The sequence below is a fragment of the Coloeus monedula genome, assembly GCF_965178545.1.
Source record: "Coloeus monedula genome assembly, chromosome: 8".
NCBI lineage: Eukaryota > Metazoa > Chordata > Aves > Passeriformes > Corvidae > Coloeus > Coloeus monedula.
Genome location: NC_138788.1, coordinates 30857736 through 30883462, shown reverse-complemented (window position 1 = coordinate 30883462; position 25727 = coordinate 30857736). Strand labels below are relative to the sequence as shown.

Below are 25727 nucleotides of genomic sequence, written 5' to 3'. Positions count from 1 at the left end.
TATGAGGAGGGGAAATAGTTACAAAAGGAGTGTAATAAGAGTACAAAATACCTGTGACTCATGGGGGTTGTGGCAGCTTCAGACTTTATCTATTAGACATGTGCTTCTGATGGCCATCAGGATTGAAATGAACTCTTTGGTGACTTAATTATTAATCATTAAATCAGACTGCTATTAGCTTTGTTCACAGAGCTAACCCTGCATGGAGCAGAGTTGGTGTAATCATTCCCATGACTTTGCATAACCCTGTTTATTAGGACAAAAGCACATAGAGATGGTTTCTCTTTCATAAATCATATGGGATGAGCAGAGAATGTGGGATAAAGGTATATTTGCTATTAAATTTTCAAAGCAATCCAAATGGGAGTGGGTAAAAGTCGTACTCTGTGTGCTGAGGGTTAATCCAGCTGTATCAGCCCTGAGCTCACCTGTGCACTATTGGCTGAGGGCAGGGGAGGGAGGCAACGGCAGAAAATCAGCTGCTTAATTTAGACAGTGACAAATGGCTTGCTGTGCAGGATGCTTCACTCCTGGATGTCTGGGATGATGCAGATGCTAAAAAGGGAAACACATTTTCTCGTATCTTTACAAGCAAGGTGTCATGGGTGGCAGCTCAGCCTGACCTGCATCTTTTAGTGGGGCTTCTAAAAGTGGTTGGAGGTCTAAATCATATATTGTATTATAGTGCCATGCTCTGTCCCCCCCCTTTTCCCATGCTTTTGGGCTGGCTGACTCCACATCATAGTCCTTTTGTCCAGGCATTTTCTTTTGTACCCAGACATGTCAAATATGACATATTTATAAGTGCGTAGGGGAGCTGTACTGCTCACTCTGCATTTTAACCAGCACACTGCACTGTCCGCCTCCTCCTCTTTGTTATCTTGGCACTGCTGAATGTGTGATGTGCAAGGAATGGGACTAAGAAAGAATCCAGGTTATATGGCAGAAAGAAAATTCAAGAAAGCTCAGTTTCAAGGGCTGCAGTCTGCTGGACCCAGGTATGAAGCCAGAGAGAACCATGGTGAGAATCATTGTACACAAATTTGGAAAGGATTTTCAGATTTTTCAGTCTGCTCTGGCATATGGTTGTGGACTGCAACTCTTACCTCCCAGCCCTTTTATTTGCAGCATGTGCTGGTTATAGGTTAGACAGATACAGATTGTGCTTAATGTGATACTGAGATCCTGCCTGCATACACTGATGACATTCAGCCAAAGGCTTAAATGTGCCTGATGCAGGCCTGAGATCATAACGGCTTTTATTTGTAGAATTTGGATGAACAAATGGTCTTTTCTTAGCCCAGCCCAGCCCTATTCACTTTCTATTTTAGGAGATAATGATAATTGCTAGCTTTTCATGTATATACTCAACAGTTTTTCCAGAATTAAAATCAGGTTTATTTAAAAGCCATCTCAGCCTAACACAACAGTACTGGGCTATTAGTTTCCTTTGATTCTAGACATTCCATGTGTCTGTTGTATTAGCAGAATGGAAATGATGTTAATTTCCTTTTGCAAAACACTTCAAGGAGCCCAGGAAGAGTGTAGATGTCATTGGTGCTATGGAATAATAAAAGGGTGTTGCCAGCCCCTTGTATTAAACATGAGCGCAATAGTAAGTCTGGTGCTCAGACTTACTGTGACTTTGGCTTACAAAGAAGCTATTAAACAGTCAGAGGTACTTCATGGATCCCTATTCCCCCACATATCTGGTTTTGGCATCACTAAAGATAAAGATGCTGGGCTAGGTAGACCTTTTGTGTAAAGCAGTTTCTCTATTCCCACTGCCTTGGAAATTAAGTGTTTTAAAAATCTCTTTATTGATTCCATTTCCGAGAAACTTCAGCTTCACAGAAGTTTCCCAGATAAAAATGGAAAAAACATGGAAAATATAGCAGGGAATGTATCACAGTGTGACTGGCCCCAGGTCAGGGTTGTGGAAGCTGGCACACTAGGAAGAAGCAGGAGTGCTAGGGAGCTGGGAAATCTGGGAAATGGGCTGTTTTAATGTGCTGTTTTAAAACTGCTGTTCAGCACACACTGGGACTGGGGGGAGGATCTCATTCGTTCTCACGAAGTCACGTTGCACAGCTTCAGATTTAGCTTTAAGAGGGCTGGAAGGGACCTCAAGAGATGATGTAGTATCCTCCCCAAACCAAAGGCAAGATCAGCATGCCAAAGCCACCCTGACACGTGTCTGTCCCTTCTCCAGCCCTGTGCTGAAAATTCCAGAGCCTCCCTTGGTGACCTGTTCCAGCCTTTGCTGTCATCACAGACTGGCATGGAGCCTTCAGCTGTCATGGCAGAGCAGAGGGATACATTACATGGTGTCACTCCTTGTCATTTCATGATTTCAGCTTGTAACATATGTCCTCTAGAGCAAAGTCCTGGTATGAGGACATCTCAGGGCTGCTTTTCAAGTCCAAGTTGTGTCAACCGTCTGTGACTTGCATTTTGTTACAAGATACCATGGTGCTTCGTCCCCCTCCCCTCCTTTTTTAAGGGGTTTGAGAAGAAGAAGAATACTGATAGAAAGAGGGACATACAAATGGTGGATTCCTGGATAGCAGGAATGTGCAGCACATATTTGGGGTTCTTTTGGCCCATTATCCAACAAACAAAAGTCATGCCCTTTAGTCAATAGGACTGACTCTGCTCTCATTATCAGTTGTGATAATAAACTTGCACTTGCCCTTTTGCAAGGCATGGTGTTGCCTGGGCTGAAACCCATGAGGAGATGAAGGTTTTTGGGCTGTACCTGTTCAGTCAGCTTGAGTGTTGGAGCCAGGCTCATCTTTTCCCCGCTGCCTGGGCTTTAACAGCTTGGATTGCTCAGTTCTGTTTGTCTCTATTTGTTGTTATCTGTTGATGTTTCAGACATTCACCAAAGGAACACCAAGTCTGGGGATAATAAAATCTGGAAAGTCCTTTGTTCGAGGCTGTCTCCTCTGTGGCTTCCCTGTGTGCCTCAGCTGATGGGCATTCCTTTTCCACTTCACTGGGCTTCCAGGCACTCCCCTCCCTCAGTGCTTCTGTCCCCTGAGGCTGGGCACAGAAGCACAACCCTTGCAGTTCAGTGCTGTCTGCCACATCAGTCTCTTCAGATCTTACCATGTGCTGGATTGCCCCTTAACTTTTTGAGTATTTTATGTTTGAAGGGAGAGGACTGGAAGCTTGGGGCTGAGCTAGAGATTTCTGATGTAACATGAGATATTGTGGCACCCCCTGGGACAGAGTGCTCCTGGCTTCTGCTTTCCATTCTGCCATCAGAGTCCTCCAGGACTGGGGTGAGAAGTGAGTGTTGACGACCAGGGAGGTACCAAAATTCCTGAGCCAGAGTCCCTTTGCCGATTAGAGACCAGGAGAACTCCAGTTTCCCATACCTGCAGGTGGGAGACAATATGCGGTCGCTGCAGCCTTCACCGCAGTCACAGGGCTGTCCCTGGAGAAAGGTCTCGGCAGTGACAGGGCTGTCACCGCTGCTCTGGGCTGTCCCTGGAGAAAGGTCTGGGCAGTCACAGGGCTGTCACGGCTGCGCTGGGCTGTCCCTGGAGAAAGGTCTGTGCCCTGCTGCTCTGGGCTGTGCCACTCGCGGGGCTCTGCTGCCGCCCAACGGGGACGTGCAGCGTCCTTGCTGCTGCTCGCCCGCCTCGCTCAGCTCCGTGAAGCGCTCAGGGTCTTGCTGAAAGCAAAACGAGGAACGCCGATTGCTTTGGAAGACAGGAGCTTTCTACAGTGAGGGTTTTTTGTAGCTTGTTCCTAACAAAATCTGAAGTTTTTACAGAGTTTGCCAGGCGGTCTTTGAATCATAAGCAGCATGAAAAACAGGAGAAATACTTTCCCTCTTCTACTGAGTATGTCTGTAATGCCAAAGATTGAGTCTTTCTACAGGACCCAGGAAGGCTTTAAGGAAAGGAAGATGCATCTTTGCACTGCTGTGTAGTTCATCCCTTTGGCTACCAAGTATTGTGATGGGGGGCAGTTAATGAAGGGTAATGAACCAAGTAGCTAACAACAAATGCATCTGTTTGTTTGCTTGTTTGCAGATTGTGCTGGCTGTGGAAGAGACATAAAAAATGGACAAGCATTGCTGGCCCTGGATAAGCAGTGGCACCTGGGGTGCTTTAAGTGCAAGGCCTGTGGGAAGGTCCTAACCGGGGAATACATCAGCAAGTGAGTATTCTCTTCTGAATACTCTTCTCTGCTTCTCTTCTGAACTCCTGGCACAGTTTTAGCTGCTAGCAGAGAAGAGCTTGCAGCAAAATTCACATCTAGAAGTCCTGTTTTGACTACCTTTTCATATACACCAAGATCTTTGTTCCCACTGAGAGCTGAGCTGGGAAAGTGAACTGCAAAGTGTAACTGAAAGGTGATGTTTAATACTGAAAGGGGTATAAGTCCGTGTTCCCACAGAGGATTAGGTGGATTGTTGCATATGTCTTCTGTAGTAGCCGAATAAAGCATTGTGTCATTTTGCTTTCCACATGTGATTTTGAGAAAAAAAAAGTAGGAATTCATTCATGTCTTACCTTTGCTAGAAAACAGAATAAACATGATGATGTGATTGACCTGACACTGTATTTCTCATCTCCATATAAGAAACGAATGAAGAGGGTTTTGAGTGGAAGAAAGTGTAGAGAAAGAGAATAGGGAAATGATAAAAGAGAGAGAATGAAGATACAACCTCTTTTTCCCCCTTCAAGCATATAGCAAAAAGAAAAAACAGGGAAACAATGCATGTTTTGTAAACCTGCCATTTGGGTATGTATAAGATTTATAAGAAGTAGCATCTGTAATTTCTCAAGAAAAAATCCAGTGCCTGAGAAAGACTCCTAGGCTGACTAGTGTTTCCACTTTTACTGTATGTTCCTTGTTCATACCAAAAAAATACATTATCTTACACTTAAAAGTAACTGCTTATAGTCTTGCAGACTATATAAGGTTTTTTTTTCTGAAGTGAGCAAAAACTGTCTGCCTGTGATAGACTGTGATCTCCTCTCCTCCCTAGAGACAGTGACACTGATTCCCTGGAACTGCACCACCTGTAGGTGTAGAGAGTCTGCTCTAAAGAGGGAGGTTTAGTGGTTTGTACTGGATGCCTTGTCTTGATGGGAATTTAAGGAATAATTCTAAGAGGCATTGGTGAGAATATGATTTTTGTTTCTACAAAGTGTTTCCCTTGAACTCTCCCCATTTACCTCTGTCTGTGTGGAGTTCCAAACTGAAGATAAAGGAAGAGAGTAACTCATGCTGTAACCTGTTTAATAAGAAGTGGTTTGTAATTTGTGAATTTGTTAATTGTTTTTCAGAGATGGTGCTCCTTACTGTGAAAAGGACTACCAAGTTCTTTTTGGAGTCAAGTGTGAAGCATGTCACCAGTTCATTACTGGGAAAGTCCTAGAGGTAGGTGTTGTGTAAACTAGAGTTTATGAAAAATTGAGCCATGTCCCATTATGTCCTCATGTAACTGCAGAGAATACAAAAATTCTCACAGAAAGGCTTCCTGCTGATTTTAGAACAAAGTTGCTGATTTTCAGAATTATTTTCAGTGTTTTAGTTTTGCAATCATCAGGAAAAGTATCTGATATAGAATTAATTGGACTAGTTTCTATGGATCTGTGGTTTCTATTTTTCTCTTTCCGTGGTGATCTGCAAAGTCTATTGCACTGCTTATTCTGTGTCAGATTTAATATATTTACAGAAGTAATTTGAGTACTGGAATCACCTTTGACAACCATAAGTTTGTCAGAACTTACCACGTGAGATTTACACGTGATCTGAATGATGCTGAGGAGGTGAGAGGGAGAAATGTGCTGGAGAAGTAAATTATATGTTCAGAAGTGAGAAGGCAGAAACCATCTGAATAATCTCCTTTGCTGATTCTTACCTGGAGTCCTCAACATTCTCATTGAAACCAGTCAAATCTTTTTAGAGATGTCAGTACCAACTTCCATCTCTCATGGCTCTGGTAAGTCCCCTTTGAGCTGGAATCCTTGAACTGTGCATGGATTCCTCTGTGTCATTATTGAATTGTTTAAGGGGCAAAAATGCAGAGGACCTTCCTTGTTACTGAGATATGAGAAGCAAAACTGTTATCTCTTGTCCCTGTAGGAAACTCTGTTCAGTGGAAAGAACCTAAGCTGTGAGCTCAGGTCAGCAGCTGGACCGTATGTTTTTCAGTGAATAACTGAAAATAGCCCTGAAAGTGTCACAGAAAATAAAAGCAGCTGGAAGTTGCTAGTGAAAGTGTGTTACAGCTTTCCTTCTTTGTGTCCCATCTACTACAAATGTAAGGCTGTGTCAGCCCTCCTGTGAGAAGGTTTGGGTTTGGCATGAAGTGGTATTGTGGTTTTAGTTGTGGAGGTTTCTTTGGTCCAGCATTCAGAATATTAACCTGTCACCATAAGAGACTCAGATCTCGTGTGGACACCTGGTGCATTTGTCACTGCATGCACTGGAAGGATGGACAGTTCTTTCATTAGCCAGACTCATAGCCTGCCTCCTTTGAAATGTGTATCTAATTCCTTTGGAGACCTGCACAGATAATTACTGCGAGCAGCCTGAGTTTTCCCTTGAGTAGGAAGGCTGTGTCTCTTCTTGCTTCTTCTGGTCTGCCACCATCTGCTTATCTATTCCTCTCCACTGATGAGTTTTGCAATTTAGCATTATGTATTGGAGACACCTTAGTTGCCATGCTGTACAGGAATCACTTCAGGAGAGAAGTAATTGGATTTGTGAGATTGGGTAACATAAAATAATTCTAAAATTATTTTAGGTGTACATGACAGTTGGCTCTAACCTATAAGCAATGCAACCTATTCAGATGAAAATGACAGAAGAGAGGGTTATTAGAGTCTGTGGAGAGCTGGGAAGAAATAAACTATTTCTATCCGGAGCATTTTGTGTAGTAGCTGTGAATATGGCAAGGTTGCACTCATGTTACACTTCCTAGCATCAGTGAGGAAGAAACCTAGCTGTTCAAGGGGTCATGAGCTGTGTCCTATCAGAACTGGATAAACTGAGACTAAGGAAAGATTGGTTCAATTGACCTGGAACTTGCCTGTCCATCATCATTTAAGCTAAAGTTCATGTTATCAGATATGTATCCTGGGCAGAACCTTGGTGCCCATTCTGGCCCCAAGGTGAGTTTCTCACTTCACAGTTCTTATTCTTCTATGGCTATTTATTATCAGAAGATGAGACAACACTTGCTGCAGAAAGGAAGCATGTCCAAACTCTTGCAATGATCTCCCTCTTCTAGAGTCAAAATCAGATTAAAAAAATCTCTTTGACCTGGCCCCTGCAGCATCAGACTTTGCTGATGAATTAGAAACAGAGCTTTTGAATGATCTTGTCAGTAATGGAAACATTAGGCGTGCTAAGTTCTGGTTGAAACTAGAAATTTTGCTTGAATATTTGTGGCTCTCACTGGTTATCAGAGACACAACCCAAAGTACTGCAGCAGAGGGCAGCAGTGGTTCTCAGTACATAAGTGACACCAAACTCCTCGAAGGCCTGTAGAAGTTGTGTTGCTCTGACTGCTGTCTGTAAGGTGTAGGCTGGCCAAATTGTTAGAAATTTTCACCAAAAAAATTAGCATTGTGTAGCCAGGGAGGCCATTCAGACACTGGCTTAACTGAATTGCAGTGTGTATTAGCAGCTTGGATAGCCCATGGTTGAAGTTCTCCGGGTGTCTGGGAATGCAGATGCAGGAGAGACATTCCAACACTCTGTCTTTTACGTGGTGCTGGAAAAGTTTGGAAGATACAGGTGAGCAGCTACTGTTCAACAATCAGAGCAGTTTATCAGAACTGTGGGCTTGTTTTGTGGCTGTCACTGTCAGAGCTGCACAGTTCCAAAGGGGAAGTACTAATGCCTCTAAATATGACTCAAGGAACTAATAAGTTGAAAGCTAGTATGAGAAAATCATGTGTCAGCACGTGTGTCCCCTCTGGGCAGGAGAGGTCGTCTGAAGGATGGGGTCAGAGCATGACATAAATCCTCTGGTAATAACGGAGACAAGAGATCGGAAGCAGCCACAGGGCCACAGGAGATAATTCACAGAACAGGATGCCACAGTTCAGAGAGGGCTGCAGACCTGTTTGAGGCAGGACGATGAACCATCTCCTTATCCTGTACTGGGAATCACCCACAACCTTTCAGTTCACCTGAAGTTTTAATTTAGATGAAGCTTGAGATTCTCACAGGAGGATTACTGTCTTCCCTCTTCGTTTTCTTTGGCAATATTTCTTTGGAAAATGTGGGTATTTTTGATGATTTATATCATGTAGGTTGTCTGTTGTCCTGCTGTTTCCCCCTTGGGAAGGAAACCACATTCTTGGTGTGAAGTAGCACACTTACAGGAATTGTTTAGGTAGAGGTTATAACTGCCCAGCCCAAATTATACCTACTAACATGCAGAGGGAAAAAACCCCAAAACACTTTGTCTTTTGCCTTTGTTAATAAAAACGATTGTAGCAAATGCCCTGTAGTAAATATACTGCTCAGTACATTCCATTTTATTTGTCATTAAAGTAATTCATTATGTCAGAAGCAGAGTATACTATCTCATCATCTTCACCCAAAGAAATTATTAGAAGAGATTGAAGGGAATTTTATGGTACATTGTGTACAAACACTTCCCTCTAATGGATCAGAAGTGATTAGCAGCAGTCCATTTTGGTGCTATTTTTTTTTCTGCTTCTTCTTATTACATCTAGGGCAGACTGTAGAAAAACTGAAGGGAGACAAAAGCATGAAACTTATGTTTGGGTTCACAGAGGCTGGTGCTGTCTATTTTACCTGTAAAAGCCTATTTTACTTATTTATTTTTATTTAAAGAGAGATTGAGATTCTTTGCAACATTTCAGACTTGCAGCTCCTGCTTATGTTGTCCCCCAGTATGGCTTTAGCACCTCTGAGAAAGTCAGATTTTTCAGTCTCCTACAATCAACAGCCAGCAAGAGAGACAGCCACTCCTAAAGTGGACCTGAGAGTCTTCATCTCAGAAACAGCCATGCTGTGGCCCTGGTATCACCCTCAACAAAACCTGTCAGAAATGCCAAGGTTTGGGTTCAAACCTTGAGATCCAAGGACAGACTTCCTCCAGTCAGTAGAGGTGACCCCTTTGCTCAGTTAAGAAATGCACTAATAGAAAGACAGGACTTATTTTGCTAATATCCACAAATCATGGAAGAATGCTCTTTTTTTCTAGGCCATAGATCTAAGAACTTTCAGTAGCCATGGAAATATTCAAGAAAAATCCCATGTACATTTAAGTCAGCTCAGATATTTCTGATGTATTATTTGGCACATTGCTCTCTGTGACAGATACTCACAGATGATAGATGAGTGCATGCCAACACAATAAATGTGGTAAATGTCCAATATGAAATAGATATTGCAGCTTTCCTGAGCATACTGGATACTTTAATGCTTGAGTGTTTCGGGAAATGTTGTCAAGGCAACAGAGATCACTGTTCTTCCTTGGGCTTCTCCAGCAGAAAGGAATCTTTAGTTATGAAAAATTACTCATTTCCCATTAACTCTGGTAAAAAACGTTTTTAGCAGGCAATAACAGCATAGTGAGAGTGAGGACTTCTACACAGACTTTCCACTAAGCAATGGTTTTCATAGCTTCAGGGCTTGCCTATTGAAACATGCCCTTCTGGTCCAAAAACTCCAAATTTCTGTGCAGACATGTGCAACTTCACAAATGTAAGTAAACTTCAGCATATATTTAGCCATTTGAAAGATGTCGACCTAAATGATTTTTGTCTAATGTGTTTTTCATACACAGTATACCTACTACTCCAGGGCTTAATTCAAAATGTGTTAAATCATTGAGAAGCTTCCAGCTGACTTCAGAGAATGGTGGATCATGCCTGTACCTATGTATTTCATCTTTGCTTATCTAAAATGTGTTACAATACTCCTAAGCAGTATCCTTTTAGATTGGCACAAAAAAGACATGAGGGCAGAAACAGGTGAATATTTTGCATGAAATCATATGAAAAGCCTGACAATAAGATCCAGGTCTTAAAATTTTCACCTTTTTTTTGGCTGTAACTGATTGAACAGGATTTGATCTCATGATCTAGAGATGTATATACCTGTTCTCAAGTGTCTTAACCATCTTGCTACTCCATGCATTTATTTTTATAATGCTATTTGCTTAATATTAATTGGCAAAACAAACAAACAAAAAAAGCCATTGTGTGATTTCTCCTGGCTGTGCATAGCTCTAGTTCATGTTTGAGGGGCTGCTGCCTGCCCTGGGTTTGTTTCCTGTGCACTGTTGAATCTTGCACCCCACCTTGTAAGCAGTGGCACAGTGCCATTTTCACAGATGGACCTGAAAAGGGAAATGCCAGGCCACCAGAAGGTTCCCTTGATTTCAGATTGCAAGGTCAGGTCAAGTTCTAGATATGTTTCTGATATTGTAATTTATGCTGAGCTTCCCCTGATTTTAAAGAGGAGTATTAATTCAAGATCTGGTACTTAACCTAGATGAAGTTTAGTACTTGTAAATACTGTTACTTTAATTGCCAGAATTTTAAGATTCTCATCTGTGCTGTAACTAATTCTGAAAGATGTCAACTCTGAGACACCTTGACTTCTGAAGATAGAAGGAAATAGCAATAATTATGAGAGGGAAACAGCAAACAAACAGTGAAAGCTGCTACCTTTGTCTAGGAAAATTGTATCCATATTTAAGAGGCAAGGCATGTAACCCAGAAGAGCCTTTAATTTTCTTCAGATGTTGTTTTCAGAGCTAGATTTAGAAACCTGTGCTGTGAGGGGTTCATAGAAGTTTCTGCTGATTCTTTAGATATGAATGGTTCTGTTCTAAATAATAAATAAACATCATGACAGAACAACCTTGCTGGTTCCCATACAAACTGTAAGTGAATTATTTGAACAATGCCTGTCAATGTTGTTCATGTGTTGCCTTATGCAAACACTCACCCATGTGAGCAGCTTTGCTCATGTGAGTATTAGCATTCAGATGCTTCAACTGATTGACTTTCAGAGAAACTCAGCAGCCTGCATGTTTAACTAATCTATTTTAAGGAGACTTAGGCTCATAGCTTATGTAAAAACATCACCCTTCTCTGCAAAGGTCCATGCAGTACAGAGTTTAGTTAGGTACTTCAGTACCATTATGCATCTGGTCCTGTGTTCTTAAAACACTTTCTAGACTGAGGAGCCATGTAGAGAATCTCTTAACCTGAGATTTATTTCAATTCTGTTCAGAAATGTTAAATGAAAGAGTAGCATATATTCTTCTACCTAATGAGGTATTTAGGAAGACTGTTTTCATAGGAATTATTCAGGAAGTATCGCAAAATATGCAATTTACTGGATTTTAATGATGCAGCCTGTACTGATAATACAGGTTGATGTGAAGTAAAATTTCAAACACTTTTATAAATGAAGCAATTAATGAACCAAACAGAGACTGATGATAGGATGGATCCAAACAGGTTTGGTGCTGTGTTGAAATTGTGGTAAAATAATATCACTGAAGAATGCACTACCATTCAGTTTTCATAGCATTAAGTATCCACTGCTTTATATGTCTTACAGGCTTGGGAGAGACTTTGCTCTCAACCAGTGTCTCCCAGTCACTGCTGTAATCTTACACACCCCACAATAATCCAGAGGAAAAGGCCACAGAGTATATGAGAAGCAGCAGTGGAGTTCAGTGCATGCTTTGATACTCCTGTGATTTGCTTTGTTTGTGTTTAATTTTACTGCCTTTAGAATAAAGGAGAAAACATGACCATGTTGCTTGCACATCCCAGGTAGATGATAACAAAAGCAGAAGCACATGCTGTGGTTGGTTGTCAGACAGGTACATACAGAAGAGCACAGGACCTTTTTGATTAGGGAAGATACCTGGGAGAGATCAAATAGGCTCGGAGCACAGAGCCCATTGAAGACTCATCCAGTGTTCCTAGGGTGTGACTGAAGCATGGTCTTGCTCCAAAATGTGCAAACAGGATAACGGGATACAGGTGCCGGTGTGAGAAGTGGCCGCAGCACTTTGGCTGCATCAGTCTGAATTGGGCTAGAATACCATCTCGGTGAAACTGTTTCTGACAAAACTAGACTAGCACCCAGGAGGCTGTATAAATTCTTCAGAAGCTGGGGAAGTAATATTTAATAACTTCCAGAGGAGGAGAGTGCCGAGTTCATACTCAGCAGATGCCTCTCCCCACGGGAAAAATGTTCTGAATGGTGTCGACATCAAATAGTGACACACAAACGTGATGAGAATGGTCCTGCCCCTGCCTGGGCCGGTGCTCTTCCCCTTTTCCTTTCCCTGAATGGGATGGCCGGGTTGCTGCCCGAGTGGGTTTAATGTGCAGGGAGGGTTATTTGCTGGTTTTGGTGGGTGTGTGCAGGAGAGGGCTGAGGGAGGAGGAGGAGGAGTGAGGCTCCGGGCTGGCTGTGCAGCTCCATGCACAGCCGGGCGGGTTCGGAGAGAACAGAACCAGCGGCACAGCGCTGCTGCTCCTGCCTGAGCCTCAGCGGAGCTGAGGAGGAAATGGACTTGCACTGAAAAATCCCTATCAGAAGGTAAACCCCTTCCTGTGAAAGCAGAGCTGAACTGGAAAGGGTCATGGCTTTCCTGGAGGAGGGAGAGGGGGGTGCAGCTTTGTGAAGTGACTGAATAGCTTGCCAGTGGGATCATAATAGGGTACTTGTACTTTTGTTCCTGTGCACCAGAAGGAGTTTTTTTTTAAAGGCTGTGTGTAATTCTGTGGTTTAGATAAAGAGAGTGCAGCTACACATGTTTTTAAACTGCCAGGAAGAGAGGAGAATGGCACAGAGCTTGGGCTCTTTCTGATTGTGACTGATTGCTGCTGTATGGAGGAACAATACAATTCTCTATCTTAAATAATTCTTGATAGAGTTTCTTTGTTCTTTTGATCACTTTGGAGATTTGTACAGAGAAATATGGTTAGCATCTGTTTCCAGTTTCCCTGCCTTTTTGCTGAGAAATGTGTTTCATCAGTTAACATGGAATGCTGATTTTTTTTTTTCTTAATGTGGGTTTTTTTTGATAAAAGCAGGGAAACGAAAAGTTTAACAATAACTCAGGATATGGGTAAATGGTTCAGACAGGTTGCCTATGTAGCTGAGTAGCACCATAGATTTAATTTAATTTAGACTACATTTCCCTGATGAAAAATACCCTGCTGTAATTGCTGAGAACACCACACCAGAGACAAGATCAAAAATCTAGAATAAATATACCTACAGAAAAAGAACATAAAATGCTTGATTTAAAGATCTTTCTAACAGGATTTTAGTGATTCCCCCCCTTCAAAAGACAGAATTTGGCAGGAGGGGTATCTGTAGTTGGGTAAGAGTTGATATATAAAGATGACAAAAGAGTATCTGAAGTTGACAGAGCCCTAACAGAAGTTCAGTTGCTATGGCAGCATAATCACAAGGCATTAACTTCTCAGCAGTGGTTTGGAAACCATCCTTCAGTCAATTTGAACATCAATAGGAAGGGGAGGAATGTTAAGAGGATGTAAAGTGGTGAATAATAAGAGCAGGTTGCAACAAGTAATTTGAAAAAATAACCAATTAAATCTTCCTTATTGCCACAAAGGGATTTGTGAAATCTCTCAGGTGCTTATAAAATTATGGCTTATCTCTATAAATTGCTTTTGTGAGTACAGTCTTGCTGATTAGGATCTATATTTCCTAGCAAAACATCTTCAGTGTTTATCTTTTTAATTTAGTTAAATATTCTCTAGTGTGCTTCTTGAACTAAATATTACCAAAAAAACTTCAGCAGACAGGTCAAAATTATTTAAAATGACATTCAGTAGAGGCATTTGTATTAGCACAAAGTTTCTTGCCACCACCAACAGCCTTTGTGACAAATAGCCATTGCATTTATTCCAGTAGGATGGAACAGACAAAATAAGTAGCTTTTTCATGTCTTAGGGGTGCACAGAACACATAGCAGCTTTTAGCAGAAGAGTAATTTAGCTAGATGAATGTATTATTTGTGTTAGTTAATTGGATTAAGAATTCAGTTTCTTGGTTGTAGGGCAGAACACATCTTGTTCTCTTGGAGCAGACTCCTTTAGGGAAAACATAATTCTCTAGTTTTATTTTGTAGCCCCCATTGCTTCTTCTGTCCATCTCTCAAACCTTTGCATTCTTCTGGTGCTACCTGCCACAATCACCCACAAGAGAGAGATGAAACCAATCATGATCCCTGCACCAAAGTGCTTAGACTGAACCCAGGAGTTCCTCCAGTGTTGCAGCCCCACTGGCAGGTGGGATGTGGTGACAGGGGAATGTGGCTGTGCACTCTGCAGCAATATGAAATTATTTCAGGCAGTTACTTTTTGCTTCTCCTGGACAGAGATCACACTGAAAAGTGGATTAAATGGTAAAATATTTTTTTGCAGGAATCTGATGTTTCATTTTTAAGTCTTCCTATCAGTGAAGACTTTATGACCGACTTCTAGAAGACATGGGTAGAACTTATACCTATCTCCCATAAAAAAATAATTGTTGAGAAGAATGCAGCAATAACGTGTTTGAAACTTGAGAAGTGGAGAAGAGCCTGTTGGGACAAGTCTGTAGCTGTCACCTGCTTGCAACAGGCTCCATCCGGGTATTGTGCTCAGCACTCACTTTGTGAGGACTCAGCCACCTCTCTCTTTTGTCTGCTTTGTCAGGGTGTTTTCCTGAGGGGGGAAAAAAAAGTTAAGAAAAACAAATACTAGCCCAAAAGACATGTTTGGAATCTCTAGGGACTTTGAATTCCATAGAATTAACACCTGTCTTTATTGAGCAGGTGGTTTTTTACATGAAGAAATATGATCATGTGAGTATTTTATGGGTATTAAATGTTTGAAATGACCACCTGAAGTACAAGATGGGTAGATTTTAATTACATGCTCATGCTACATTAGAAGATCATACAGGTCTTGTAGCTCTTTGGATAGATATCTGGGATGTGTGACATTTATTACAAGTTTTTTTCTTTTTAAGAGGGGAAAATAGCACACAGTAAGAGATGCATCTTTTCATCACTAGAAATGCAGATACTCTGGCATTTAAACTGTCTGTGAAACTAGTTTGGGATTTTTTGTGGTTTGCAGAGGTCAAGGAAATACTGTTGTAAATCATTTAAGCATAAGTTAAAATGTTAAGCAATTGACTTTTACATGTAGGATTTGGAGAGAGAGATTTGTTATGCATAAAGATGGATGTGCTGTTGCTTAGTGTTCTGTAAAGCAGTTGCATCTTGGCTGGGTAATGTTTTTTCCTAGCAGTGAGGAGAGTAAAGAGTGAGGCAGTAAGAAAGTTGTAGCAGATTTATCTCACCATCACCCTTGAGCTACTGGTGTTGAGGCAAAATCACGGAGATGCTGTAGTCAGTTGAAGATCAAATGGCAGCAAATGTTGCTAGATATCCTTTTCTGCTTTATGTCCACCAGCTCTTTCCTGCTCATCACTACATTAATATGTGGGAATAGTTTCTCTGTGGTAACGAGAAATCTTGATTTTTATATGGAGCTGAAGTAAACAAGACAGGGAGTAAAATCCCTGTGTCTTGGCTCCAACATGCATACTCTGATTGGATATTCATGCCAGCAAGGATTCAAAAACGTACTTGCATAGTTTTGCCGCTGTAATTGGAAATCATGTATATCAGCAGTTAGAAGACTGACAAATAGAAAAAAAAAAAAAAGGACTTCTGCTAAAAAGCAAAGGCTCTGCTTCTAGCAGAGTACATGTTGATGGTCTGACATCTATTCAAAGTTGTTCTTTTTGAAAAAGAGACAACAATTTCTTTACACTAACTATCCGCTGGTTACCCTGATGTCCTTTCTTATTTCCATTTTAAGTTTAGTGTAACATAAACACTTTGGCTGGAATCACAAAACAAGGATTCCTTAGAAGTGTCTGGATGTAGTCAAATACAGGCTCATAACTGATCTGGATGACTGTGGAGTGACTGGGAAGAAAAGTATTTGAAGTAAATTTGTCCTTTCCCTAGGTTGTCGTCTGTTGTTTGTTGTGACCTCTTGCTTTAAGAGATTTCCAAAGGTAGTAGGTAGCATTGCAGTTACTCAAGGATAAAACCCATTCTTTAGACTTTTTGAAGCATTATTAGATCAGACTGGTTTCAATAGGATCATTTTCCTACACGAGCAGGCTCTAGTCACTAATAGCAAAAAGTATTCCCTGGACAGTTCCCACGTTTCCCTATCAGAACAATCCATGAGTCTCCATGGTACAAACTGGCATAAATTGAGTGTTGCATGTCTATTTTGTTTCTTACAAGCTACTTTTGTTTTATGTTCTCTGGTTATTTTCTGTGGATGTACTGAGTCTGACCTCATGCATAGTTGCCTTCTCCCCTCCTTTGGCCCTTGCAACTCTTGTTTCTCTGTTGTTTTTGGGACACTCCCTCTGAAATGAATGCAGATACCAGAATGGAGCCCAGGCTTTACTAAATCACATGCCAAGGCTTGCATGGCTCCTGGATCAGCCTTCTGACAGACAACAGGAAAGGCTTTTCTGTGTGAGATGAACAAGAAAATTGGCTACAGTTACTTAGATCTAGTGCCGGGCTACACGGAGGTCCAGCAGTGCTGGGACTGAGGATTTGAGTTCTCTCCTTGGCTGTGCTGCAAGCATTAATTTTGGTCCAGGGTGAGTTGCTTAAACTCCCAAGCTCTCACTTGTTTCATCAGCTGGAAAGTAGTTTGCACTTGCCCACTGAACAGTTTAACATGAGTTTTATCTTGAGCTGTTCTCCCAGCCTTCCCCATAGCACCTAGCCCTGTCACAGTGCTGGGCTCTCTGGGTCAACAGAAATTTTGGGGCCGATGCAGCTCACCCAACCCCAGAATTTCTGCTGGCCTTGCACTTGAACTGTCTCAGTGAACCACAGGTCAGATCAACCAAAGCTGCCTTCTAGCTGCAAGGCCCCTGCTGTACCAGGAATTTTGCTGCTTAGCCAGGACAGGTCTCAGTAAACTGATTTAGCTCTGTTGGAAATTTTTCCAGTATAACCAGTGCTCCCTAGGAGCTGCCTGATGCATTTGTGAAATCTTCTTTCTTTGTCATGTCCATTGGAATGGTTTTTAAGGTCAGAAGAACTGCTAAAGTCATTTTGCTTGACCTTCTCTTCAAAATCAGAGCTTTTCCCTAGAAACCAAATGAAAGCTTATCCTCTGGGAAATTACCCAGTCATGAAAACTGCAGAATGATTGCAAGGCCAAACGTTTTCCCTCATGCTGCTTAAATTACCTTTGCTTTTTAGAAACTTCACCTTGTTTTGAGGTTAAATTTGTCTAATTCCAGCTTTTTGATGTCACAGAGTTTTCAATGGGATTGAAAAGCTTCTACTCTTTCCTGCTATTACCTCCTTTCTCAGCTTTAATCACCTGTCATTGTGATCTAGTCCCCTCTGAAGCCTTTATCTGAGTAATGATTTGACTGAGTCCTTCAGGATCACAGCTAAAAGCTCACCTTGTGTTGATGTTCTTCACTGAGTTCCCTTCTGCAAATCCACCTGTATGAACACACCAGGGTTATAAAATTTTTTCTCCTTTTCCTTTATATTCTTTGTATACATTAAATGATCAGAAGAGCCAGCCCTTTCAGGTCCTCTGTGACAACCTTTTCTGGGAGATTTTGATGATGATCCCCAACTGCCTCTGTCAATTGCTCTTGCCCAGAACATGGCTCTCAGTCTCACAGGCCCTTGCCTTCTTGATTTGCAGGCATTTTACATCAGTCTGTTAGAACACACTTGGTTGGTTTAGATGGCTTAAACAAGCATTGCCTATGAGTCACCAGCACATTCACCAGGGAAGGTTTTATATTCTTGTCTTGGCCAGTGGTACCTCATGCTGTGGGTTGCAGGAAGTAATCTCTGAGGTATCTGGCTCAGCAGAGCCTCCCCTGCTATCAGAGCCATCTGTCTGAGCAATGCATAGATACAGTTTTCTTAAGCCTCTTTGAGTTCAAATTATTCAGGTCTTGAATACCTTGTAAATCTTGGTTCATGAAAAACACTATTAAAAAAAATCTAGCTCAAGAAACAGTATCAAACAAGAAACTGGCATCATCAAATACAGACCCTAAAGATACACATCCTGAATACTCCTGCCTTTTCTATGTCATCTTTCGTCATTTTTCATCTACAGCTCGCAAGGGAGCTTTGCCTGATCTGCTTTTGGTTTTTTTATATCATGCTCTAATAGAGTTTTTTATTGTCTTTAAACATACTGTTTCTAGTTATTTCTTTGGTAAATTTATCTTTCTTATTAGTTGTGTTTATTTCTAATGTAATGACTTAGTCATTGCCTTTTTTTTCTCTCTTTAGTTAATATTATCTCAGTTCTTATGATTGGGACACGCAGCAGAATGTCTTAAAGATTGTTGAGTTTTCCTTTTATGGTTGCTTTAAGATCTAGGAATATGTATGTTCCTTCCAAATGCCACATGCATGTATAATTATATATCCGTATCTAACACTGCTTGCTATTTTTGTTTGTCCATGCATGCAAACAAATCATGATTGGAGATAATTGCTAATTCTTGAAAATGATGAAAAGCTTTTTATATTAGGATGAGGTCCAGTACTTATTACCTGCTGTCAGGTGCAAAACTTTCTGATTTATGAAATAATCCTACTGCGGTTTTTTTAAGATACAAAGGAGGTTTGTTACTGGCTTTTCTCGCTAAACTTCAGCAGGTTGGAGTCAGCTGTATTTCTACTGTCTGAGGAAGTTATTTCCAGTTCAAGTTACTTCCCATTGTTTCAGAGCTATTGTTGCAGCACTGCAAATACAGCTGCAGTGGATGTGACCTGCTAATGCACAAACATCAGCTCTGTTACTCAAGGTCCAGCCAGAGGAAGAGGTCGAGGCACCAGCAGTCACTTCATGTGAAGAGCTAAAAGGAGAAACAGGGTCATGCCTTGCTCCTGAACTCCCATATTCCTGATAACTCAGTGGTTCTGTCATCCCCTAATGAAGGAAAACACGAGGATGACTTGGAAAGTGGGAGATTCCCGGTGTTGCGGAAGATCGGCTCTTGTGTGTATCCGGTACAAAATCCATTCCCAGGGCTCCCTGCTGTCCCTTCTGTTGTGCCACGGAACTGGCACTCGGCACTGAACCAAGCCAAGGGCTTTGCTCTGCTCTCAGCAGGCTGGAAGCTGGGACTGGAATGGCTTTCCCGCCATGCTGCAGACATGGGTCACTCAGTACAGCTCAGCACACCTACACTGCACTCTTGCAGTCAGTACAGGCTTTTCTCTGGCTGCTGGAGTCAAAATTGCAGTTATTCCAGCATTAGGCTGTTTGAAAAGGCCCTTGGCACTGTGGTGGAGTTACTGTAAAGTAGCTTTCCTGGTTAATTCTAATTGCAAACTAATCCAGAAATATGAATGTGGCTGTAAGCAGATCCCTCAGTTTCTGAAGTATCTTTTCATGTCAAAAATCGTGCTGGACAAAATGTATACAACATAAAGGAATATTTCGTTATCTAACGCTTTCTGAAGCTTATAGATTACAGAAGATATAGGAAGCCCACACCTATACTTGTAAACTGGACCTGTTCCAGCATTGTTGAGAAACAGAGAAGGGATTTGTGTCAGATACTTGCTGCTGAGGAGTTCAAAATTAAAAAAATCTTTGCAATAAATGGGGTTTAAAAGAAAATTAAATGGCGGGTGCTGGATTTTACCTTCATATGCACCTAAAATAAGGGTAATGAAGGCAGTGAATCACAGATTCATATTATAATTAGATAGAAATGTAACTTAATAAAATATAGTACATATATTTCTGCTGGGTTGCTTCTGATTAACTACATATTCGGTTAGTGGGATTAGATTTCTCTGTACATAAATCTAACATAAGATCCTAACAGAGGTGATGCTGAAATCCTGGCACTAGGCAATAAACCTGTATTTGCAGTTGCTTTGCTCCTTTTTACTGCCCACAAGATCCTAGAGAGCCACTTTGGCTCCTGTGGGTACTTTTCTTAGTTGAGTGGAATTCCCTTTTTTGTACTGACCTCCTTCTGTTAACTGTGTAGGTAACACAAATTCTCAGCTTTGATCCTGTGTGTAGCAATATGTGGATTTGCCCCTTAAAGACAGAATGAACAGCTCCGTAAAGACCATAATTGATAGTTAAACATCTCACCTGTGTGTGCACGTTGCTCAACTTTGGGTGTTGCAGGAAAGTGAGAACTCAAAGCAGAGCTGACAGGGCAATCACAAGTGACTCCTAGGATCTTACTAAAGCAAGTCCAGTTGGTGTTCAGCTGCCACGAGGGCTGTTTCTTCATGCCAGCAGAGCAGTTGCACAGCTGGGGATTTAGACTGAATGATTACTCACATCTCTGCTATAAGGAAAAACTGTATTCCATGCAGTGAATAACTGCACTGCTGTCAGCAGCAGCTGATGGCTATAACAATATTGTGTGTCAATAGAATTAACATTAATAAGTTACAAAGTTTTTTACAGTCCATCTATTAAGGAATACACTGGCATGACATTGTCAGTCACTGTTGCAATGCTGAGAAGTATTTTTGTATAAAATCAGACACTGGGCATGAATTAACAGTGCAAGTGTTCATAACAGCAGGGCAGCTGGGGTTTTGTCTCACCCAAGGCAGCACAGCAATCAGTGGAAGACTCTGAGGGTCTCCCATGTCTCTTCCATGCATATTGTCATTCAGATTTACAGTCACAGCCTCACGCTCCATTTCCCACTTTTCCCCAGTCCTGTGTATTGCAGCTCCATCAGCTTGGGAACTGCCAGTGTGAGCTCTGCTTCCTGCTGCTCCATCCTCTCGCAGGTTGAACAGAGGCAGAAGCTGTGCTGAGAGCTGTTTCTATTGAGACGTTGTGACAGTAGTGCAAAAAACAGCTTTAGAAGGTCCAAATTTTAAAGATGTGTATTAAACAAGAATTAATAAAAAAAAATTTATTACAATTCCCTTCCATCGGTAGTAATAAAGAAACTTATCATAGATTCTGAAATCCTTTGGAAGCAAAGAAACTGCACTTTTTTTTTTTTTTTCTGAGCACAGATATTTGTAGTGACTTGCTAAACAGATAAGAGCCTGGGAAAAATGAGTGGACAGTTTGGGTCAGGATGTTATTAGAAGCAAATTTTGGTCTTCTCAGTGTTTATGCTGTTCCAGCCGCTTGTGAGATCACAGAAGCCTGCAGAGAAGGAAACAATGGAATTTGATGTTACACCGAACATCAAACAGGGTTGAAGGTTCTGTGACCTCTGCAAGTAATTAAAATAAAGCTTCACTGGAAAATGGTAGGCTACTGCCACAGTTCCTGTTTTACAATTCATGACATTCCTTAAGGGGTTTAAAAGATGAGTCTGAATTATTCTTTGTGCTGCTCTTTAGTCCTTAAGAGAGTTAAGAAATCAAGTCATTCTCCTCAGTCGTGGTAGGAGTAAATATTGGATAGGTTTGTCCATCAAATGGGCCTATTATAACTGTTCATAAAAACTTTAAAAAAAGGGAAAAGGGGAAGTGCTTTTACTCGCAAATGTACTCTTTCAACTATATAATAGTTTTTGTAGTATTTAAATAGAGAAGTTAAGCTTTCTGCATGTTTAATAGCTCTCTGTCAGGTGACTGCTAGGTTATCTCTGAAAGGAGACTGAGCGAATGCAGCTGTGCAAATGTAACACAACAAATATGCACTTAATTGTGTCCTTTGGCCAGCAGAACATGTCTGTTGGTAATTAGTTCTTCCTCTACCAGACCCACTGGCATGTGAGCTCTCCTAGTGGGATTCTTGTTATTGTTCTCTCTGGCTCTTGCTCACTGTTGTTCTGGAAGGAAGGACAGAGCTGAAGGCATGAGTAATAGGAAATCTTAAGCTCTCACGTTCACCAGAGAGGAAAACATTTATTTAATCAGCCTAGAGCTTTACAAGCACTCAGAGAATAGAAGTTAGTCTTGTGGGAAGTGGGGGCAGAGGTGTTGGGCTCAGAAAATACAGCCCTTGGCTTTTGAAGTGCTGTTACCCTGGGGTTAACACTGTACATGAGCTCAGTGCAGGTACTTTTTCAGCTGGGTTTTTGGGACGTGTTGTGTCAGCTTGTCTGCAGCTGTATTTGCAGCTCCTGGGTTGGAAATATTTCTTCCAATACCCACCACTGCCTTCCTTGACAGCTAGGTGTGACAGTATATTTCTGGCTTCAGGAGGTCCCCAAACAAGTGACGTTGATAAAGTGAAGGTAAATGAGTGTTGTGCACGTTGTGAAGAGGTTGGAGCATGTGAAGAGGTTGTACACGACCTCAGAGAACGGTGTTCAGCTGGTGCTTCAAACACCTCCCAGCCCTTTAGTTTACCTTTTAAACTGGTAAAGGTCTCTAAACTGGGTGCACACAGTGTGTAACCCAGTGCCTCTGTTCTGCCACCTCTCTCGTTCTGGACAACTGAGCAGGGTCATTACCCACCCCCCCCACCCCCATTAGAAGGAGCCTTCAAAGCCCTCTGTAAACAGCCCACAGAGGCTTTTCAAATGGCTTAATCAGCTAAGGAGGATTTGTAACGTCCAAGTCGAAGTCATTCGGGAGAACAGCATGCTGGGAAAAGGCTGGAAATTTATAGCTTCTGAGTCTGAAAAGGTGATCTTTGAAAAATCTGGTATGAAAAATGTGGTTTCTCGTTGTCAACTGTTATTATAGGTCTTGGTATTGTCATAATACATAATAGCATTTGTACTTTTGCTTGTGTCACCTGGGACATGTCCTCTGCAGAATAAACACATCCAGCTCCCCTCTGTAGCCCATCATCCATGAATCCTGGTCATTGAGCCTCTGACAGTCCTTCATAAGCATTAGAGATGTGATAACATGATTTTATTTTTAAGACTGGTTATGAAGAATACATTTCTAAAATGGTTTTCCTTGGCAGTGTTTCTCCAAAGTACTTCATGTAGGACACTAAATGTAATTTAACCTGCTTTGTAGACTTGGAAACTGAAGGTCAGTGTTGATACAGACTTGATTCCGGTTTAAGTCTTGAAATTACCAGAATAAATAGAGCCTTAATACTGCTTAAAATAATGTTGTATCTATTTCATTAACATGAACATGCATATAATGTGTATATTATGTATAGTATATTTCTTTAGTAGTATATAGAAAATAACTTAAACTCTTATATCATTGATCAGTCACCAATCAGTGAGATTTGCTGAGCCATGGAAAGCTACTCAAATTTAGCATCCATATATTTATGTTTATAATTATGCTTATAGAATTCCTTTGGTGACTGTTTCTTCACTCTGCAATTTGAAGGCTCTGGAAGTATTTGGTAAATGAGAACATACTTCTACTTTTTTAAATTTAATTTTTTCTGTCTACTGTGTTCAAATGGGATTTAATCTGAGAACCTATTTTAGATTTGTCACTGTGGGTAGAAGATAAATAGGCAAGTCAGAAGAGGTTGTATGTTGTCATAAATTGATAACTGATGTGCTTTGCTTTTAGGGCAAATGCAAGTGCCTGATGATTTAACAGAGACTTTACAGGCAGTGACAGCAACACATAGGTTTAATATTTCATTTGACAATAAATTGCTGTCAATTCATTCAATTCCATTTAAGAATTGGTATGCGTAGTAAAAATGTTAAATATTATTTTGGTTGCTTTTAGCACTTCTAGCTAAGCAAACCAAGGTATTTACAGCAATTAATTTAGCTTACTCTGTCTTCCTTTAGGGACAGTCCTCTAAGATATGGGTCACAGTTTGTACTTGGTGGTTTGGATGGTCCTGACTACTCAATCAAAATGAAATAATTCAGAAGGGAGCATAAGCAGTGTGGTTGATCAAAACCCAGTGGCTGCATAGCACAGAGAACTGCGAAGGATTTCTGGATGTGAACTTGGGAAAGGGCAAGGAGAACTCAGCATAGGGAGAAGAAAAAAGCCTTTAACCCTCTCTCACCTTGACTGAAGAATGTTTGGGGCAAATGTGCACTTAATCAATGTTACCTCTTACTGCCATGAGGATTGAGATGCAAACCTTTTAATGCACAGCACAGTAGCATAAGATCCCAGGAAGCTGCACACTGAACATACTGAATGAAGATTTAGTAGCCCTAAAAGGGCAAAAGCAGATGTCTAAAAAGTGTGAATATTACATTGACTTGCAGATGCAAAAGGTTTTCCTAATGCATTATAAATGACTGATTTTTAGCAACCATTTTCCCAGATGATCCCAGCAAGTCAGGCACAGCAAGATGAGTCCTGAATTAGTTGAGATTCAGAATGTTTTCCAGCAGATACTCGCTGTAGAAAGGATCCCACTCATGAGTTGTAGAAACATTACAGAGGCAGAAAACTCAAACTGTTTTGGAAGTGTTTAACAACAACAACTGCAGCTGCTCTGGTATGTGACTTCCCCAAAACCTCTCCAGTGCAGGGTGTGTTCAACTTTGCAGGGTTGTGTTATCTGGGGTGTGGTGTTCATTCATCATCACTCACACCAGGCTAAAATTTGGCCAGTTGTTTCAGTCTCGGGGAAAGACCTGATAAACTTGAAATCCATCCCTTTGGCTGTTTTGAAGAGGCAGGTGTACATGGTTTAAACTATATTCCCTTGACAGTAGCTTATCAGAAGTTTGTCCAGGAAAATGAAACTTCAGAGAAGCCACAGGTCTATGCATAATAATGTGATGAATTCTGGATTTCTTTATCCTATAAATTCCAGTCTTGAATGAAACTAGTGGGATACCTCAGAGGTTAAATAATTGCTAGAGAGAGTCAGAGATGAAGAAGACAGCCAGTAATGAAAATGATAGAAAATGAGCATTAACTGTATTTTTCTCTCTCAGTTCAATATTGGCTTTGTTGCTGCAAGTCAAACATCAGTTCTGCATTTTCTCCCTCATTAGCTTTTCTTTCTTGAGTAGACATATTTTGTAGTGACTTTCCATTTTCCCTTTTAGAAGAGACCCTGTTTTGCCTGATGGCTCTAAATCTGCTGTACTGAAAACCCCTAAATTCCATTACTCTCTCTGTTTGGAGGATTTTGCCCCTAAAGAGCAAGATTCAACAGTAAATGCAGGATCTGATTAAGAGAAGTGCAGGTTTTTTGCACCTGAACAGTAAAATATATAACTAAACTAACAGCACACCGAGTCGTCTTCTGTGGGCTTGTATTGCTGAAATTCCTGGATGGGAGTTGTTCAAATTGAATGGTGCAACTTTACCTCTAGAAGATCTGGGTGGTAGAGCTGGTTTTCTGGTAGCTGTCAGGTACTTTAATCCATGTACTTCATCATCTCTTATAAATACTTTTAAATAGAAAGCCTGTGTGATGAATGTCAAATGTGAGCCAAAAAAATGTTATTATTCTTCTCAATAGACAAAAGGAAAGGTTGGATTTATTAATGTTACAGTCTTAAGTATAATGAGGTAGGAAATGCTTTTGATGACATTTTACAAGTCAGCTATAAACAGGTACTCTATGCATATAACATCTCAGTGGATGGGGAATATTTGTGAAATAGGACTTGAGGTTAATTGGTTTGGAAAGCCAGATACAAATTTAAAGACTTTTAGAATTCTTTACTTGTCACTATGAAGGGTCGTTTTCTAGGATTAATTATTTTTCTATTTAAAAGCCTGATGTGGACATTGTGTGCTTAGTTTATGATGTAAGGAA

The 25727-nt window shown here is 41.0% G+C and overlaps 1 protein-coding gene across 9 annotated transcripts in view; it reads left to right on the top strand.

Annotated features, from left to right (window-relative positions):
• The window catches only part of ABLIM1 (actin binding LIM protein 1), a 194704-nt gene that overhangs the window by 116402 nt on the left and 52575 nt on the right, over window positions 1-25727 (top strand). For all 9 annotated transcript variants that reach the window (XM_082286644.1, XM_082286643.1, XM_082286640.1 and 6 more), the window contains 2 exons: window positions 4047-4173; window positions 5310-5403. In XM_082286644.1, coding sequence (XP_082142770.1) covers window positions 4047-4173; window positions 5310-5403 — 221 coding nt within the window. The remainder of the gene's footprint in view (window positions 1-4046; window positions 4174-5309; window positions 5404-25727) is intronic.